We start from the raw sequence: 18,159 nt of genomic DNA, 5'->3' as shown, positions 1-18,159 counted from the left end.
GATTTTATTTCCCCACCCTCCAAATCTATAGCTCTGATGTTAATTAAGATAACTCGAAAAAGTACAAATCCAAGTAAAATCTTATAGCAATGTACAACCCATCTCTATATCACACTCTGAGGTCGGGCCATGAATTAACATAGTTCACATATACTCATAATAACACCTTCAGTTTAGGGTTCACACAATTGAAATAAAAATAATAATAAATATCCATCCATTCACATGGGGAAATTGAAGTTGTGATTATAGTTTCAAAAATTCCAAATGTATACGACAATGACCAAATATGTCAAAATAATTTCACATTTACGACCAACAGTAAATCAATCACGCTTCATAGAACCTACACATAACAAGAAAGAAAGATATGGTAGTAGAAGAGTCCTCTCACCAAGCCAAACTCTCCAGTCAGAGTGGTTGGTTGGTTGGTTGTTCATCTCACAACTGCTGAATCTGTTTGTAGAGAGCCTTATATATAACCCTTTGACCCCATTCACAAAAGATCTATTTAAAAAAAAAAGAAAAAAAAAAGGGGGAATTAATCGCAATACAATTGACTGAATCAATAAATCCCTACTTAGCCGCTTCCTACGATTTCATGAATAGCATCACTGATACATTCATCCTCGGATCTAACAGCAAGCTTCATTGCAACTTCCTTCGGCCCATCAATTCCAAAGGACAGCCGAACAAGCACTTTCGTGCCCATGAACACACCAGACAATAAGCACGTGTGCGATCTCGAGGCATTTGGGACAACCTCCGTGCCCTGAAAAACACCAGAAAATTGAAACAGGAGAGAGATCAACAATATAGACAGTGCGATTCTTTGCTTTCATTGGGTAGAAGCCACTTCTTCCTTTATTAGGGAAGAGGAACAAGTGACTCAAAGTGCCAAACAATCAACAGGAAGGGAATAAGTCGTTTCTTTTCTTTTTTTTCTTTACGAGAAGCTACTACTTCTAATGGCACGGTAACTAAGTTAATATTTTTTTTTGCAAAAAACACGAAAAAAAAAAAAAAAAATTTTGTGCCCATGCAAAGGGTTACCAACATTTCAAATTTCAAATTCTCTTTTTCTAGCAAAATTTTCATCTTAGTCAAACGGATGGAAGAAAATATATATATTACTTTTCTTTTATTTTTTTTCGCTTCACTTTCTACCATTTTTTTGTTCTAATCAAACAAAGCCATAAATAAAATATTACAAATAAACACTCTCGGAGAACCAAACAAGAAAAAAAAGGACAAATCTGGAGCAAAACTACTCCAATTTCATAGAAATCTCTGCCAACCAAAACTTGAAACGTACTGGTCAATATCAACTACTACTTTGAGCAAAGAGGATAAACATTACACCATCACCGTTGGATTTTCCTCAAAGTTTCAAATCAACTCATCTAAGCAAGGTATTTGAAGGCCCCTAATTCTGTCTTCTACTTCCTAACTACCACAATCTCAACAAATGATTTGGCAAATATGTAACCTTAAAGATTTACTTACCTCACAGGGCTGCATGCCAAGAAGGTTGATGACTGCACTTACAGCTTCTGCCAAGCTTTCTCTTGGGCCAAGGCCATACTCATCTACCCGCTCACAATCTGGGCCCATGCTTTCCCAAGCATTCCTAAAATTAGAGACCCCAACTTTTAGCATATAATCTGCTGCAACAACCTCAAGGTCTTCCAGCTGGTATTCATCTTCCACGCCATCATCCTCAGCCTCACCGGTTGTCGGATCAACCTGCTAGGACCACGCATTAAGTAAACAAGGAAAACAGTGCATGACTATATTGTCCATTAGAGGTTCTAGGATAAATTTGCATCTTGTTAACAAGCTATTCTAAGAAACTAGGGATGGACATATATTTATTGAATGGAAAATGTAATAGTTTGTGATTTGAGTGACTATTCTCATCACATCCATGTGGTCTACAACAAGAATAACATTCATCACACACATTTTACAATAAAACACAAAAACAAAATATTCAAATAAACAGATGCAATACAATTCTTTTTTTACTAAGACAGAGACACACACATATATCCATAAATTGAGTGGATTGTATATGTACCTTTTGGTTGATATACACATTTATCAAATGATTGGGTTAATAATGTACAGAGAAAGTACTTCTGTCGTTTAATACTACAAATAAGTTAAAACTACAACACCCCCTAATCCTGCAAGTTTAAGGAAGGGCGAAGGTATGAGAGAGAGAGAGAGAGAGAGAGAGAGAGAACAAAGCAAGTAAATATAGATGAGAATACGAAGCCTAGCATTTAACCTTTAGCCATATCCACTGGTTGATGACAATCATTATGAGGCGTCCTCTAGGGGAACCCAGCAGCTTAGGAAGAGACTCAAGTTCCGAGTTTCCTCCCATATTTGCCACAAAAATAATTATGGGAGTCAAATTTTGGCCTCTTGAATTCTCAAATTAAATTTTCTATCAGCAATAAGGGCATGAATAATGGGTATTTGGATTTCAACCTACTCAAATTGTTTGGCATACACGAGCCCAGCCAGCTTGTGAGCTTGTCAAGTATCGATTAAGCTCAAACACGAATGTTTCAGCTTAACTCAAGCTTGAACATGTTCAAATGTAACCAAGCTGAGCTCAAACACCAAGATATTCAGCTTGGCTCAGTTCATTGTGGCCCTAAGTCTGAGATGACTACAAAAGAAGGCCATCTCTTTAAAATTCTCCATGTTACTAGGACTTCCAGCAATCTTGGCAACACAACTCCATAGATAGAGAAGATAGCATGCATTCTCAGGCAGAGAAGGGAGAACAGTACCTCTTTCACAATAAACTTCAACATGTTAGAGAACTTTCCGACTGAAGGAACACCATCCGGTTTCTCAAATGCCACAAATGTTTGTCCTGGTGAATCATATGGAAGTGATCTTAAAGGTTTTGATGCTACTTCAGAAAATTCCTCAGCTTCCGAGGCATCCATGAGAACAGTGACCTGATAGGCATAAGAGAATTGAGAAATTGACCCAAAGTAAGATCAGAACAGAGGAACTACTACTTTTTTAAGATGATCATTACATTTTCCAGTAATTGCTCAGGAATTGTATTTGTGCAGTTGAACTGGAACACCACATGTTTATCAAAAATATGCTTGACAACATTAACTGCATATTCTGTTTCAGCCTCAGTAAGCTCCACAGGCAGTGAGGACTGTTGGAGGAAACAGAAAATAAATGGAAAAAATTCCCCAAATCAGCATAGTATCAACAATAGGCATAATCAGTATGTATAAATATAAGAAGCATCCAGCCAAAGAACCTTAAAAAGCTTCCCAAAGCTTGAGAACTCTGAAATAGAGGAAAGCAGCTTTTCATAAGCATCAACTGCAGATGTGGGCCCAGCTGGAGCAGCACCTAAACCAATTGGCTTTTTACCAGGGGCTTTCTTCTCGGCAAGTGGCAGAGACTTAACCTCCTTAGGTACAGAATCAATATCGAAAGGGTCTTCTGAAGGTTCTTGACTCTGTTTGAACAAACACGAGAAGATGACTTCAACCAGTGCATAATGCATAAAGAGACTGCAATTCTCGAAGAACACTCACATAGTTCTTCAAACTTGTCTCCAGGTTGACCAGAGGCACATCCAGTGACCCAAAGAGGAAGTCTTTCACATCTTTATCGGTTTCAACAATTGCACCATCACCTCCAAGAGTATTCAGATATAGGGTAGCCCTATCACGAACCTGTTAGCAGATTGGCACGCATAAGGCTTCTCATAAAGTAGAATGCATAGAAAGATGTGAGATACAACAAAATGATAAGAGCAAAATGAAGGTAGCCATTGAGAATTGATATCGTTTCAGCTAAGATACTTATCTTGTAGCCACAGAAGGTGAAAAACTAATCAAAAGGAGCAAGAGATAAAGCAACAAAATTTGGCATACAGCCTTCGGAACATAGAAACATTCAGATGGCATACCAAAGAATGGTTATACAGTTTCAGAGTATGATAATAGAAAAACAACAGTAATCATCATTGCCAAATTTCAAAAAACAAACCAAACACTAATTGGTAGGATTAGCAACAACCAAAAAAAAAAAAAAAATAGCACAAAAAAAAAAAAAAAAGGAAAAAGAATCTGGACAAATAAAAGAAAAATGGGCCAGAAAAAAATATTACTAGACCAACTTCCTGAAAGAAACTGTGTCACAATGTATTCAATAGACCATCTGAAAGCCAAAAATTAACCAATCTAAAAGCGAAAAAGGTACTGATAAAAAGTAGTTAACCACATATGACAAAGTATCAAAACATTTATTGATAAATCAAGAAAGCAGTTGATATATATTTCAACAAGAATAAATGCCAAAACCTTAGAAACTGAAACATAATACAAAAACTCACCTCATCATCACTGTCAAAGAGACAGCGTCTCAACAAAATAAATATACGGGGCTGCAACACGATATAGAAAAAATGTCACCCAAGTTAGTAACTCATAGCTCACCTAAATTGATACTGGTAGATAAAAGAAAGCAATCTTACTTTCAACGAATCGACCATAGCACCAAACTTAGCTAATGTGCTGACAGCACTGGCCCGAACAGTTGCATTCTCAAGTATTACACGATTGTAAATGTAACGTATATATTTGCTGGGATCTGATGTCTTAGGTCCCTCAATTCCAAGAAAATGGAGTATCTAATAATGAGTAAATGACATATATTTTAGTAAACCAGCCAATAGAATGATAAAAAAAACATAATGCAAAGTAAGAAAAGATCTCGCACAGCAATAAAACGATGAACCAAAATGCCAACCTGGGTAGAAAGATAAGTGAATTCGCAATCCTCAATGAATTCACATAGGTGAAGCAACCCACTTTCTTTTGCATCTGGAATGTCTCTTATGAGGATAACAATTGAATCAACAATTGATTTTTTGTAGTCAAAACCACCTTCTTCCCTCAAAATATTACTCAAGAAGTTCATCCTTGAAAAGAAGGAAGAGGAAAATTAATAAAAATATATATATTTCACGCAAGTATTAGAACCAATTGTCCAAGAAGAGAAGCATAACATGAAAACTAAGGTCAGAAGATAAATGAAACACACATAAGACACAAATACACTTCCAATTTCTGGAAAAGGTTCAAGCTCACTCACAGAGATCTGTACTTGAGGGGGAACTTTAAACACAACGATCTAATGGCTTCCACCACAACAATCTTAAACTCATCAGCAATGTCAGACATGAAATTGGTAATTTGTTTCATCAATCGTTCTACACTTGACTCATTGCCTGTCTTCAATAGTGTAGTGATGGCAAGAGTGGCTATGCTTCTATTTTGGTCAGAAATCAAGCTCTCCATGTCTATATTGCAATTTGTTACAGCCATTGGATGTGTCATAGCCACCTGCAGATAATTCAAATTCACCACTAATTATAACTGAATATTTCATCACATTCGGCAGTAATAAACTGGCAGAAACGGATTAGAAACAAAAGATCCATCTTAAGGGAAAAGAAAATTAAAGATTGCAGAAATAGATGTCAAATGTGAACCCTAATTTGAGAAGAACAAGTATTAGATTCTTTATTCTTGCATTTAAGAAATTTTATAAAGACATTATATTAGACATTCCAAACGTTGAAACCCTTTTGTCAATAGCGGAACAATGACAATGAGAGGTGCTTATTCTGTAATTAAACTAAGGTCAGGGAAACAACTCAAAAACCTCATTCTCCACGTAGTCCTATAATTGTACTATTATTTACTAAAACAATTAAAATGGCTGTTACATCTAGGGCATATAATACCAATTAAAATGTCAAATCAAATTACGATTGTATTCAAATAATCCTGAAACTTATCAAACTACAAACCCCAGTCAGAATCTTCTACAAAATGAAATTATCAAAGTCCAAATATTTACTGTAAAAGGTTATTTTTCATATCCATCTTAACTATTTTCTTCAAGTGTGTAATTGCTTTATATGTCAACTCAAATGCATAGCACTATCTCTCTAAACATCAAGTATACTTTTAAAACATATAATATGATATTGTTTTAATTTTAATTAACAAAAGAATGCCTCGTATATTTTCAACGCCTCATAGCTTCATCTATAAGTTCAGATTTATGATTTCATCATCTTCCCTTGGCAAGTTTCTGATTTTCAATTTTATTAATTTTATTTCTTTGTAAAAACAAAGCCTTGGTTTAAAGAAATAAATAAAAGAAAAAGAAGAAGAATCCATAACATATTACATAGGTTCTGGCAAGTCAAGGAGGGGAAAGGCGAACAAAGAAGAAAAGTAAACAGAAATCCTAAATACTAATCAACAAAATAAATACAAAACAGCTCTTTAAAAAAGTAACTTAAGAATAGTAACCTTGTTCAAAGTGCGGATGGCAGCAAAGCGAAGCACTGGCTTGGAAGAGCTTAAGAAGAGCTGTAGAACAGTAATCGCCGGAGTCAGTTCTCTGCTTGTCACACCACTAAATTCTGTGATTGCCCTAGCTGCTTCAAAAATAACCATTTCTGCTTTGTGGCGAAGACAACCCTCAAGATAGTCATAAAATGGACGGTCCCCAGTTTGGCTGTTCACACCAGATTCTCTGATAACCTGAAAACATTTTTTCATGCAATAAGTAATTGATAATGAGGATAAAACACAGACGAAAGTTACTCAAACAGCTAATGTTATGTTCTGGCCACCAGGAGAAGAAACACACCTGACTAGTATAACGAATCAAGAGGCACTGGGCCAAAGGTGAACGCACAGTCCCCTTGGTCAAACTGGTAACTAACTTGTTAACAGCTAATTTGTCATTTTGCCTTATCTGCAAGTTAGGCGATCAAAACGTTAAATCCTGTCCATATTTACATTAATTTAGTCACATTCTATAGGCAAAGTAACATACAAGAAGGAAAGAAACAGAGAATAAGAAAATGAATCTGACATCATATTTGGATTACATGCCAGCATGGGTGGCACCACATTATGAAGAATAGGGTCAGCTGACCCCATCAGGCTTTAAAACATCAATTATATTTTTCTTTTTCCAATGTTGTGTTTACAACTAGTTCGCACCCATAACGTATTGCCTATCTGTCCACACCCATAACTCATTCACCATATAATGAAATAAGAGAAGTATTTGTCTTTTCTCTCTAAACTCTTAAGCTGCCATGATGGGAAAAAAAAACTCTTAAGTTGCTTTCTTTTCATCCTCCTCTCAGTCTCTCCAGCAAAGACCCAGGGCGGTGAAAACTTCGAACGAGATCAATACTCATGGTCAAATCCCTTGTTTAGGAAAAACTTTTAACCAGATTTTTTTATTTTTTATTTTTTTAAATCTTTATTGAAAATCTGTGCCTTCTTTTTTAATTCAAAGTTCACTATAAAAACTGTGTTTCCAGAAGAAGAAAAAAAAAAAAAAAGTGGCTTGTCTTAGTCCATATACGAACTATCTATACATACATGATAGTATCAATAATGAGGTTATTATGCAGTGGTTTCAAAGTATGAAATCTCATCAAGGGCAATTGTAAAAATACATATATTTTGGGGTTTTTTTTTTTTTTTTGGGGGGGGGGGGGGGGGGGGGTGTCAAAACAGTAGCGTCAATATATTAATTTTTCTTTTGTCTATGGTTATAATTAATGTTCTATGTTTTTGCACAACTTCATCAACAAAAAATTCTGGATCCTCCACTATAAGCCAGCATATGTTACAGTTGAAACACAAGCAAACCATGAAAATCAGATTTTTATGTGAAAAGGGAAAACAAGGTTTATATACCATGCACATGTGTGTAAATAATTTACTCATGTGGGGGTGGGGGGTGGGGAGGAGAGAGAGAGAGAGAGCGGCTTTTTGATGACTGATGACTATCAAAAGTTATGCTTAGTAGCAAATAGTTAGTTACACATAAACAAAGTCACAGTGGGAAAACAAAAAAGAAACACATGTAGCACTAACTTCGTCGAAGAAAATAAAAAGCCATTCATGAGATTAACAAAGAAATAACTACAACAATTCAAATCCAAACCACTAGACCAATATTTCAGTTTTCTCTCACGAGGGCATAGGAAAATCTACTTAATTTGCAGCCAGGAATCAATTTTTTGAAATACTTCCTACAACAATCTAAGATATAAAAGGTAGTATACATGAAGAAAATTCCAGGGGAAAAAACTTGAAAAAGAGAAATATGGGATAGACCATAAATAAAGAAAAAATACTTTTCCTTAAATTTGCTTCCCTAAACACACTTGAGTCCATATGTAATCGAAATAAACACACACAACACCTCAGTTGATCACATTCACAATAATATAAAAGAAACCATAAGCCATATATAACCAATGGTACATTTTCATGAACCCCATGCATGCACAATAACATCCACAAGTTCATGAGCAAATCATGCTCAATATTTATTTCAATTACTTAAGAGTGATAAACAACAATTACATCATAATATCATGTTTAAATTAAAACCAACAAGTAGCTCAGGGTTTTAGATAAAAACCTTAACATTAATTACAACTCATCCGTACCTGGTGCAGTAGAGCAAGGGCGTGGAACTGTACAAGTGCTGCCCTTGATTGAACAGCTTCTTGAACCTCATTACTCCACCTTTTCACAATCTCTGGGTTTGTCTGTTAAACAAGTAATGTATAATTGGGGAAAACTTTTAATAGGAAAGAATATACCAATTCCTTAGAAGTTGGAATAATTTAATAATTAACAGTACCTGGAGTAAATGGATTCCACTAACAAGGGCTGCACTAGCAACCACTGGATTTTTGTCAACAATAGCTTGTTTCAAATATCTCTCAATTTGTGTTAGAAGGGTTCCATCCGTGATCCGGCAAAGGACTCGAATGGCATTTGCCCGATACATATCAGTCTTGCTATTCATGTCTTTCATAAGTGAGCTTGTGACAATAATAACCTTCACCAGATATGTAAAATATCAACCTTAATTTCTAAAAAGCAGGTTTATATGAATAAATAAATAAGAGAAACAATACGAATGCAACCTCATCTGCAGAGGGAGAGAGCTCCTTTATGATCAAATAAACCATTCTCCTTAATCCGATATCTCTTGATTGGAAAAGCTTTGTGACAGCAAAGAATACTTCTGTAGCTTCAACCTACATATTTCGAAACACAAATAACTAAATTTTTAATCTTAAGACAGCAGCAAGTTTGAGCAATTAATCAAACGCAGCAGAGAAAAAATTCCAATTTTGTGCTAATGTTTAAAAACTAAAACTTGGATGTGTAATAAGAACTCATACATTTGTATGTATGCATATGCCACTATCTATATATGCCAGTGTATGTGTGTGAACATCCTGCACATGATGCATAGAAACCTGACCTTTGTAAATGTTTCCCCCTGATTAAGAAGATACAGGAGCTTTGTAATGACCTGAAAATGCAAAAAACACACAAAATAAGACCCATAAAATTAATTTCTGAAGAAGAAAAACATTAAACAGACTGCAGTCTTAAGAGTTAGGCGGCAGAAATGAAAAAGCACCTGTGAACATCGCCTTGCATCAAGCTGGGGATCATTGAAAACCCTTGCTTCCTGAAGGACCGCACCCTTCTCGATCCCAAGAAAGGGAGAGTACTCCGCTGCAAAATCAATAGAACCAGGCAATCAAACATCACAAATGTACTTCAACAATCAACAAAATGAGCATATGATCAGAAGAAATTAACACAGGTACAGTGAGATCTCAAATGACTTAACTGATCTAGAAATTTACCATCATATCAACAACTTACAATACATACTATTCATTGCGTTTGGCTTCAATTTTCTGGAAATCAAGTTCTTCGTTTTTCGTGTTTTCTTTTGTTTGTAGTGAATATTTTTAAATTTTTAAAATTTTAAGCAAAGTTTTTTACTTTTTTTATATGCACCTTACTTAGATTTATCTAAAAGGTAAAATATTTTCAAAAATTGATAAATACACAAGAATACGAAAATGTACTAATTTTTGTATTTATTTTGTATTTTTAGTATTTAGTGAATTTTTTAAAGATTTTTTTTTTTTACAAATATTATATTTTTTATGTGTATTTATGTTAGGTGTATCTAAAAATTAAAAAAAAAATGCTTAAAATATTAAAAAAAAAAATCAGTGAAAATAAAAACAAAAAAATTTAATTTTTTGAAAAGTGAATCCTAAAAAACCAAACCAAACAAGCTGAATTCTCTTACAAAAAATCCATAATCAGACATTTACAACCAAATTGACACAACAAAGAACTTCATCGTGATGTATCAAAATAATAATAAAAGGAAAATTTAGCCAAAATCCCTCCATTGAACCCTTCTTTGATGAAAAGGACAGCCCAACTTGTTTGGTAAAAAGGACAACCAATTTATTTTGCTTTATAAATCCCCTAAAGAGGAGACGCATAATTGAGTAAAGATAAATAAAATATCCTCTTTTTTTTTTTTTGACAATATTACCAGAGTAACGTATTATTATGAAACAGATGTGTAACATGCTACTCTTTATATCAATTTCGACGGTAATAACAGACAATGCCAAATTTTGACGGTAATAATTTTTCTTTTATTATAAAGAATTTCATAATCAATATAGATCTTATTTGATAAATCTTGATTAGAAGATTTCAAAAATACTATTTTTATTAAAAATTGATATCTAAATCAAAAGTTATATTATTTTAAAGTTTAATATTTTAGTAATAGTAATATGTATTAAACTTTTTAAGGATTTTTTTTTTTTTTTTTTTGTACTTCTCCCTACCGTATTAAAGTTTTATTACGAGAGACTCTGATCAAATCACCAAATAAAAATAATTTCTTTAAAGTTGTGCAAACACACATCTTTCAAAGCCAAAATGACAGGTTCATTGAGATCAACTAAATTGGATTCGTTGTTGCCACAATACATTCAAAATCGGAACAGCCGTGTCAGATGTATATATGTACAGATCCGAAACTAATAGAAATAATGTAAGCCTTCGATGCAAGGGATTGGATACAGGATAAAATATAGAATCGATCAATGGAATCAAACAAATCTCTACAAAAATTGGGAAAATTGAAGAAATTATCGAAGAAGATTAAAATTAAATAATCGAATTACCTTCGTCGTCTCGGTCGTCGTCCTTCTTTACGAGAGGTTGAGCCATTGAAAGATCTCCGATTCTGAAGCGATCTGTGAGGTGTTGATCGATATAAAAGGGATGTAAAGCTCGATTTGGCCGAACGAGTGAAAAAATGCAGATCTCTCTCTCTCTCTCTCTCCAAATATATATATGCGCGAGTGAAGTAGAAGAAGAATTGCAGATCTCCGCCTATACGTAGTGCTGAAGTTTGAGAAGAGAAGAGGGTTATAAGAAGAGCAAGGATCCTCTAGAGTTTTTTTTTCCTAAAGTTTCCTAGAGTGATGCATTGTGTGGTTGAGATTTAATGACAAGTCAAATCAATTTTTCAACATTAAATCTCAACCACACAATACACCACTTTAGAAAACTTTAGGAAAAAAAATACTCTAGAGGATCCTTGGTGTATAAGAAGGTGGAGTGGACCCAGATCCCCTGTAACCGAACTGCGTAATACCAATAAAGAAGCGGACCCAAATTCTAATTTCCTAAATTTAATTTTTTAGAAATTGACTTTTTTATTTTTTAAATATATTTAACATAAATATAATTAAAAAATATAATATTTGTAAATAAATATTTAAAAAATTTACTAAATACCAAAATATAAAAATTTAATATATTTTCATATCTTTGTGTATTTATTATTTTTTAAATATTTTTTATTAGAGGTATATTTAGGTTAGGTGCATCTAAAAAATAAATAAATAAATTGTTTAAAATATTTAAAAAATTTACTAAAAACAAAAAACACTAAAAATAAAAAAATTCAATTTAGGAAATTAGAATCAGGTGATGATATTCACCAATAACAGATGGACACGTCAAAATGAGTAACAGTATTTCAAATTCACAAATGCTAGTTATTAAAAAAAATAAAAAATTAAATAGTGTTTGGAATGTTAAAAAGTTTTGGGGAAAAAATTATTAAAAAAATTAAAAAATTACTAAAAAAATATTTTTTTTATAGTTTTTAAAAATTATTTTTAAATGGATTTTCGTTGTCTTTATTGGCTTTTTTCAGTCATTTTTTTTTTACTTACATTAAGATTAGATGCATCTAAAAATATTGTAAAAAGTTTAACTAAAATATTAAAAAATGTTTTTCAAAAACAAATGAAATTTCAAATAAAATTGCACATAGATTTTTGTTTGAATTTTTTTTTAAAATAATTTTTTAATCAATTTATTTTACTTTATAGGTGCATCTTGATTACGTTCAGGGTAAATTACAAATATACTCCCAATGTTTGATTAAAATATGAATCGCTCCTGTAATTTTAAAAATTACATTCTATCTCTTGAAGTTTTTAATTTCATAACAAATTGTCTCTTTTATTTATAAATCATCAAGTCAATTAACAGTTTTTAATTATGTCAAAAATATGTTTCAATTAATAATTTAGGTAATTTTGTTATTATATAGGAAGCAATTATGATTTTTATTTTTTTAGTTAATTTTGTTAAATAAAAAATTCTAACAATAAAGTATTTGTAATTTTTTAAATCACAAAAGACAATTTATATTTTAAGTCTATTTGTAATTTACCCTATCTAGAAATAATTTTTAAAAAATAAAACCAAATACATGTCAATTTTTCACATTTTTCCATACAATTTAAAATGTTTTCAAAAGGCTGAACTCTTCATGCGGTAAATGTCATCATTCTCGTATAAAATCAATAACAATTTCATAAGTAATTTAAATTTACTTAAAGTTATTTTTTTAAGGGATAATTACAGTCCAATGGTGGCAACGAAAAAGTAATTATACATTAAGAAAAAAAGTTTAAGATTTTAATTATTAATATTTATAATGTTTATCACTTGTTTATAATTAATTTTTCTTACTCCCACTGCATTGTTATTTGCCCTCTTTTAATTGTACAAATAATTAATATTATATAAACAAAATCATAAACAACAATCGAATAATAAAAAAAAAGGGGAAAATTAATGAGTATTTTTTTTTAGGGTCCCTAATATTAAGATTTTATAACATAAAAGACATCTCATATTTTCATAATGTCTAAGGTCCCTCAAATCGATTCAGAGAAAATTCAATCCAGAGGTTCAAACCAGAGGAATTCTCTCTGATTTACTTACAATTTTCTCTGATTTATTTACCATTTTCTATGCGTTTAACAACAACAACTATTTAGCTTTAAGTAAATCCAAATCCAATCTACCACTATACTCTACTGTGGAGAAGTGGTTTTGGGAATACTCTTCAGATCCTGGGGGACGCTTTTAATCCTCTTCTAGTCACCTGAAAAAGAATGAACACTCCGGTCGGGGTGCCGGAATTAGCACTCCGATGGGCAAGTCAGTCTCACACTCAAGATTGCTTGTATTATAAGTTAAACATAATAATTTTCACATACCTTTCTTAGTCTGCTATTCCTTTATTTATACTCGTTCCCTGTGCCTCGGGGCAAGGCCCACTTTTCACTCATTATCCTTCTTATTCCCTCGACTCCATAGTTCAATAACTATTCGGCCTATCTATTCATTTTATTCGGCATCCTGAACGTACCGGATAGAGCCGAATAGTATCTGACTGGAATATGCTTCTAATTCTTTTTAATATTCGGCTCCCACAATTGCCCCCCAAACACCCCACTAGCATCATCTAGTCGGCGTGGTTGGCTTCTAATCTGGGGAGACTAAAATTCGGCGGTTAATCCTCTTCCCGATACGTGTCGGGACGCGTATACGCTTTTTGGTCATTATAATGCTTTCCCGCCTCATTCGTGCTTCTCTCGCATTTATTATGATTTGAAGCTTAAGTGCCGTCGAATACATTCTTTTTCGAATATTTCGAACCTTCCGGACTGCCAATTGGTATTTCTTCTCTGGTGTTTTCTACAACTCCTATCCGTCTTCTCTTTGTTTCCTTTGCCTTTCGTAAGTCTTCTTGTCTTTTCTTTGCAATCCTACTTTCCGTATTTATTTTTTAATTTAGAATATCCTTGAGTCCTCACTAAAATGGCTAAGCATTTGAAAGACCTCCTCTCCGAGGATCAAATTTCTGGGTTCCGGAGACATTTCTTCATTCCTAATAATGTCCATCTATCTCTAGTAACGGACAATTCCCTTGATGTGGAGAGGGACGACCGAAATATAATCGTCTTTCCTCTCCTATCCATTGCGGAGGGTGGAGTTCACTTTCCCCTACATCCATTTCTTAGAGCCGTCCTCCGACATTGGGGTCTGATTCCCTCGTAACCCAATGTGAATTTCTTTGGAATCGTGATGGGAATTATAGAGTTGAACCGGCACCTCAGGATCAACCTTGGCATTCCGGCGATTCGGCACTGCTACGCTTTAGCCAAATCCTCCGGTCGGCTCGGTCGTTACTTTCTCAAGGCCAAGGACACCGACCATCATCTGGTAACGATGCTTACTAGCTCTAGCAAACGAGTTGACGATGTAATGGTCAATGTCCGAGGCAACTGGGAATTCGGCGAAGGCAAAGATCGCCTAGACCCTATTCCCAGACGGAGGGGTGAACCAGGTTGTCGTGTAATTCCTTGTTTGTTGACCTTTCTTTTATTCGGCTCCTTCTTCAAATCTAATCCTCTGTTTTTACAGGCAATAAGTTGAAGAAGATTCTGACCTCGGCTGACGACGCAGTCCTTGCGGGAATTAAGACTGCACTAAAGTACTTTGGCTGTCCAAACGTACAGAAACAAGGTAGAACCGTCCACATTCTTTTGCGGTATGAGCCTACCTATACTATGTTCTCGGCCGCAGACAACATTCTGATCCCAACCGGCGAACAACACCATACGGCTCTTGTCTTCCCTAGCTTCAAGTCTCTTAGGCAAATTGGTCTCGAAACTCCTGATTCGGAGCAAAACTTAGAGCCGATGATCGAGGTAGTCGCCGAATCAATCAGGGAGTTCGCTGCAGAGGCCGAAGAGGTCGACGAAGCCCAGAGGTCAGCGTTTGAGGCTGCCGGTCGTAACCAGCCCGACTCACCGTCTACTTCGGGTTGGATAGAGTTTTCCTTCGGAGATATTTTTACAAACTTGGGGGATCTACTCGAGGATTTTTCTGAAGGCATGGCTGGGGAAAATCTCACACAGATGGCGAGAAAGAGAAATGCCAAGTGAATGGCCGCTCGAAAAAAAGCGGAGGCCGCTCGTTCTGAGCTTGCCCCGGTTGAGTCGTTACAACCCATTACTGAAGGGAAAACGGCTCAAGTTGTTGTGGATGAGACGGAGAAGGAGGCTGAACAGTAGATTATGGAAGAACGACTAGTTCCAAAAAAACGGGGCGAAAAACGTAACGCCGAGGGAGACGTTGGCTCGGAGGATAGCCCTGCTGGCAAACGGCCTCGTTTAGAGGAGTCCGATGTCGTGTTTCCTTTTGTTGTTCAACCAAAGATCAAAAACACGCCAATCTCCGCTGACGCATCCGCCATGAAGGATCCAGCCATAGCATTGAGCTTGGCCGCCTCAGTTTCACTACCGGCTGACAAGGCCACCTTTCAAGAGGAGCCGGATTTGGCGGCTGTAGTGTTCGCTGCCCAGTCGGCCCTTCTGGTATGTGTACGATTTTCACTTTTTTTACTCGTTTGGTTTGGTTTGCATATGATATTCCTTGGTGTGATGATCCCAACCTGTTTTGAAGACGGTTGGAAGGATAGCCGAACTAGGCCGCCGTCAGCATGATGCCATTGAAAGAATTGACCGCTTAAAGTCTGAAGCTGAAGGTGAAAGGAGCAGGGCCGAATTCAAGGCGATGAGAGCCGCAATGGAAAATGCTTGAGCCGAAGCAGAAAAGGAGAGCTCAGATCCAAAGCCGAGGATAGGGCGAACGCGAGCGAGGAATCACTCGAGTTAGCCAAGGAGGCGCTTGCCAAGGCAGAGGCCGAGTTAAAGAAGTTGAAGGCGGCCAAGGAAAAAGCCAAATCTAAAGTTTCTATGGCACTTGAGGCTGGAAGGAACGCCGCCTTCAAGGAATATGTAGATGAGGTCCCCAAATTCGAGAATCGGGGATTCAAACATGGGTGTATAGACACCCCATTTTTGACCGCCCTTAAGATTTAGGCACTATTAGTGGTTTACTCGGTGATGAAGGTGCGCAGGGCAAAGGTTCAGTTTCTTCGGCAAGGAGAGAGTCAAATCTCAACTTCATATCCCTTTTGGACCAAAACAATCTTGATCAAAAAATTTTAGACCTTAAAACTGTCACTACCCAAACCCGCCCCTATGGGTTTAGTACCGTAACCGACCAGTAATCCGAGATTAACGAAGGCCTACTTAACAGTAAAACAGTAATATAGAGTACAGGGACTGGCGGAAGCCAAAACAGTAATTAAAAGATGTCCAATGAGTTGTGACAGTCTGTATGCAAAAAGAATTTTCATATTATATTCACATTCAGAACAAAACAATATATATATGCATCATTTACAGGCATTCAGGTTAGGGATCAAATCCCTACCATAACAGTACAGTACAAAGATCATTCAGTCTATACATAACAGAGACAGATAGGGTGAATCTAAAATACCCCAAAGCAGCCTTAGCTTGGCAGCACTTGGAACCTCGAGGTGAGGTGCGATGGCTGGCTTGATAAAACAAGAGCTAATCCGACGCTCCTAACTCCGGTCTGGTGCCTGAACACCTACATATATATGTATAAACAGTGAGCTAAAGTCCAGTGAATAACATATGCATAAAGAGGTTAAAAATGAATGTCCTTTCAGTATTGAAAACAGTCATTTATCGGTATATCAGTCATTTAGTTTGTGGCTCATATTTAATGCCATAACAGTCATTCAGAAACTATAATAGTCATATGTGGTACATCCAATAGTAAAACAGTACAGTAGGTCTTAACAGACCGCACAGTCAGTTGATGGCCATCATATCAGTAAACAGTAGTGGTTCCAAACATGGGAACCGACAGACATCTCTGTGACAGTAGCAGTACAGTACAATAACAGTAAATTGCTATAGATGCCACGAATACAGTTTACAAATAGGACAAACATTCATTCAGTAAGAAATATCATTTCAGAAAGCGGTACAGTTGCTCATTCAAAAAATATTCATGATTGAACATATCTTTATAATATTGTTACTCACAGAGCACTGGGCTACAAGCAGCTAGAGCGTCCTCAGATACCAACCCTACAGTTACAGAATGAACACACACTAAGCTACACAGTTGGGAAATAATAACTTAATCCCTAATTTGCCTCGGTATGGTTCTACATCAATATCCTTATTAAGATGCCTTAAACTAGGCCTAGGAATGCCTAGGATAGAATGAGGATGCAAAAATGCATTTTTAAACATTTTTCAAAATTTTCAGAAAACAGAGTCTCGCTCGAGCGTGGCTTTCTACGCTCGAGTGGACATGCAGACAAAAGATCTCTGCTCGAGCGTAACTTTCCTCGCTCGAGCAGACTGCAAAAGTACTGGATGCATGAAATTCACGCTTGACGGGTGCTCGACCCTCGCTCGAGCGTGAGACACAAGTCCTCGCTCGAGCGTGCATTCCATCGCTCGAGCGGACTGTAAACACATGCAAAGTACTGGTTACACGCATTTCACGCTTGAGCGTCACTTTCCTTGCTCGAGCGGACTGCATGAACACAAGGCGTACGCTCGAGCGTGGAGTTCCTCACTCGAGCGTGAGTCCAAAATCTGAAATTTTCAGATTTGAACCTCAAGCTCAAAACTCAATTTTAAATGCACCAAAATCGATCCTTTTGGGCTAATTTTCTGGAAAACACTTGTAAACTCATAGTATAACATGTTTTGAAGATCAATTTGAGAAATCAAAGCTCAAAGGTAGTTCAATTGAGCACAATTTTCATCCAAAGTTCAAAAACATAATTTAAATGTGACATGCAAGTGCTCAACTAAATTCAAAGCCTCAATGCAAGCTCAATTGAGTCTAAACTTCCCAAAACATAATGAATTCATGTACTAGAACTATAATATGAACATGCATGTAACAATTTCCATGAACATAACCT

At 35.6% G+C, this 18,159-nt stretch overlaps 1 protein-coding gene across 1 annotated transcript; it reads right to left on the bottom strand.

The window, feature by feature from the left end:
* Positions 1–226: 226 nt before the first annotated feature.
* On the bottom strand, positions 227–11,397 carry LOC114316957 (coatomer subunit gamma-2). The gene is made up of 18 exons (XM_028263662.2): positions 11,141–11,397; positions 9,550–9,647; positions 9,388–9,438; positions 9,044–9,157; positions 8,755–8,955; positions 8,558–8,659; positions 6,727–6,834; positions 6,384–6,617; positions 5,152–5,402; positions 4,807–4,978; positions 4,532–4,687; positions 4,391–4,441; positions 3,588–3,728; positions 3,305–3,508; positions 3,065–3,196; positions 2,808–2,981; positions 1,507–1,746; positions 227–772 (listed from the first exon to the last, which is right to left on the bottom strand). The coding sequence occupies exons 1-18, from the start codon at positions 11,184–11,186 to the stop codon at positions 581–583; spliced, it is 2,667 nt and encodes an 888-aa protein (XP_028119463.1). The 5' UTR covers positions 11,187–11,397; the 3' UTR covers positions 227–580.
* Between the last annotated feature and the right edge of the window lie 6,762 nt (positions 11,398–18,159).

This window comes from Camellia sinensis, chromosome 3, assembly GCF_055761805.1.
Source record: "Camellia sinensis isolate YWXY chromosome 3, ASM5576180v1, whole genome shotgun sequence".
Lineage (NCBI taxonomy): Eukaryota > Viridiplantae > Streptophyta > Magnoliopsida > Ericales > Theaceae > Camellia > Camellia sinensis.
The sequence above is the reverse complement of the archived record's forward strand: the minus strand, read 5'-3'. Positions and strand labels throughout refer to the sequence as shown.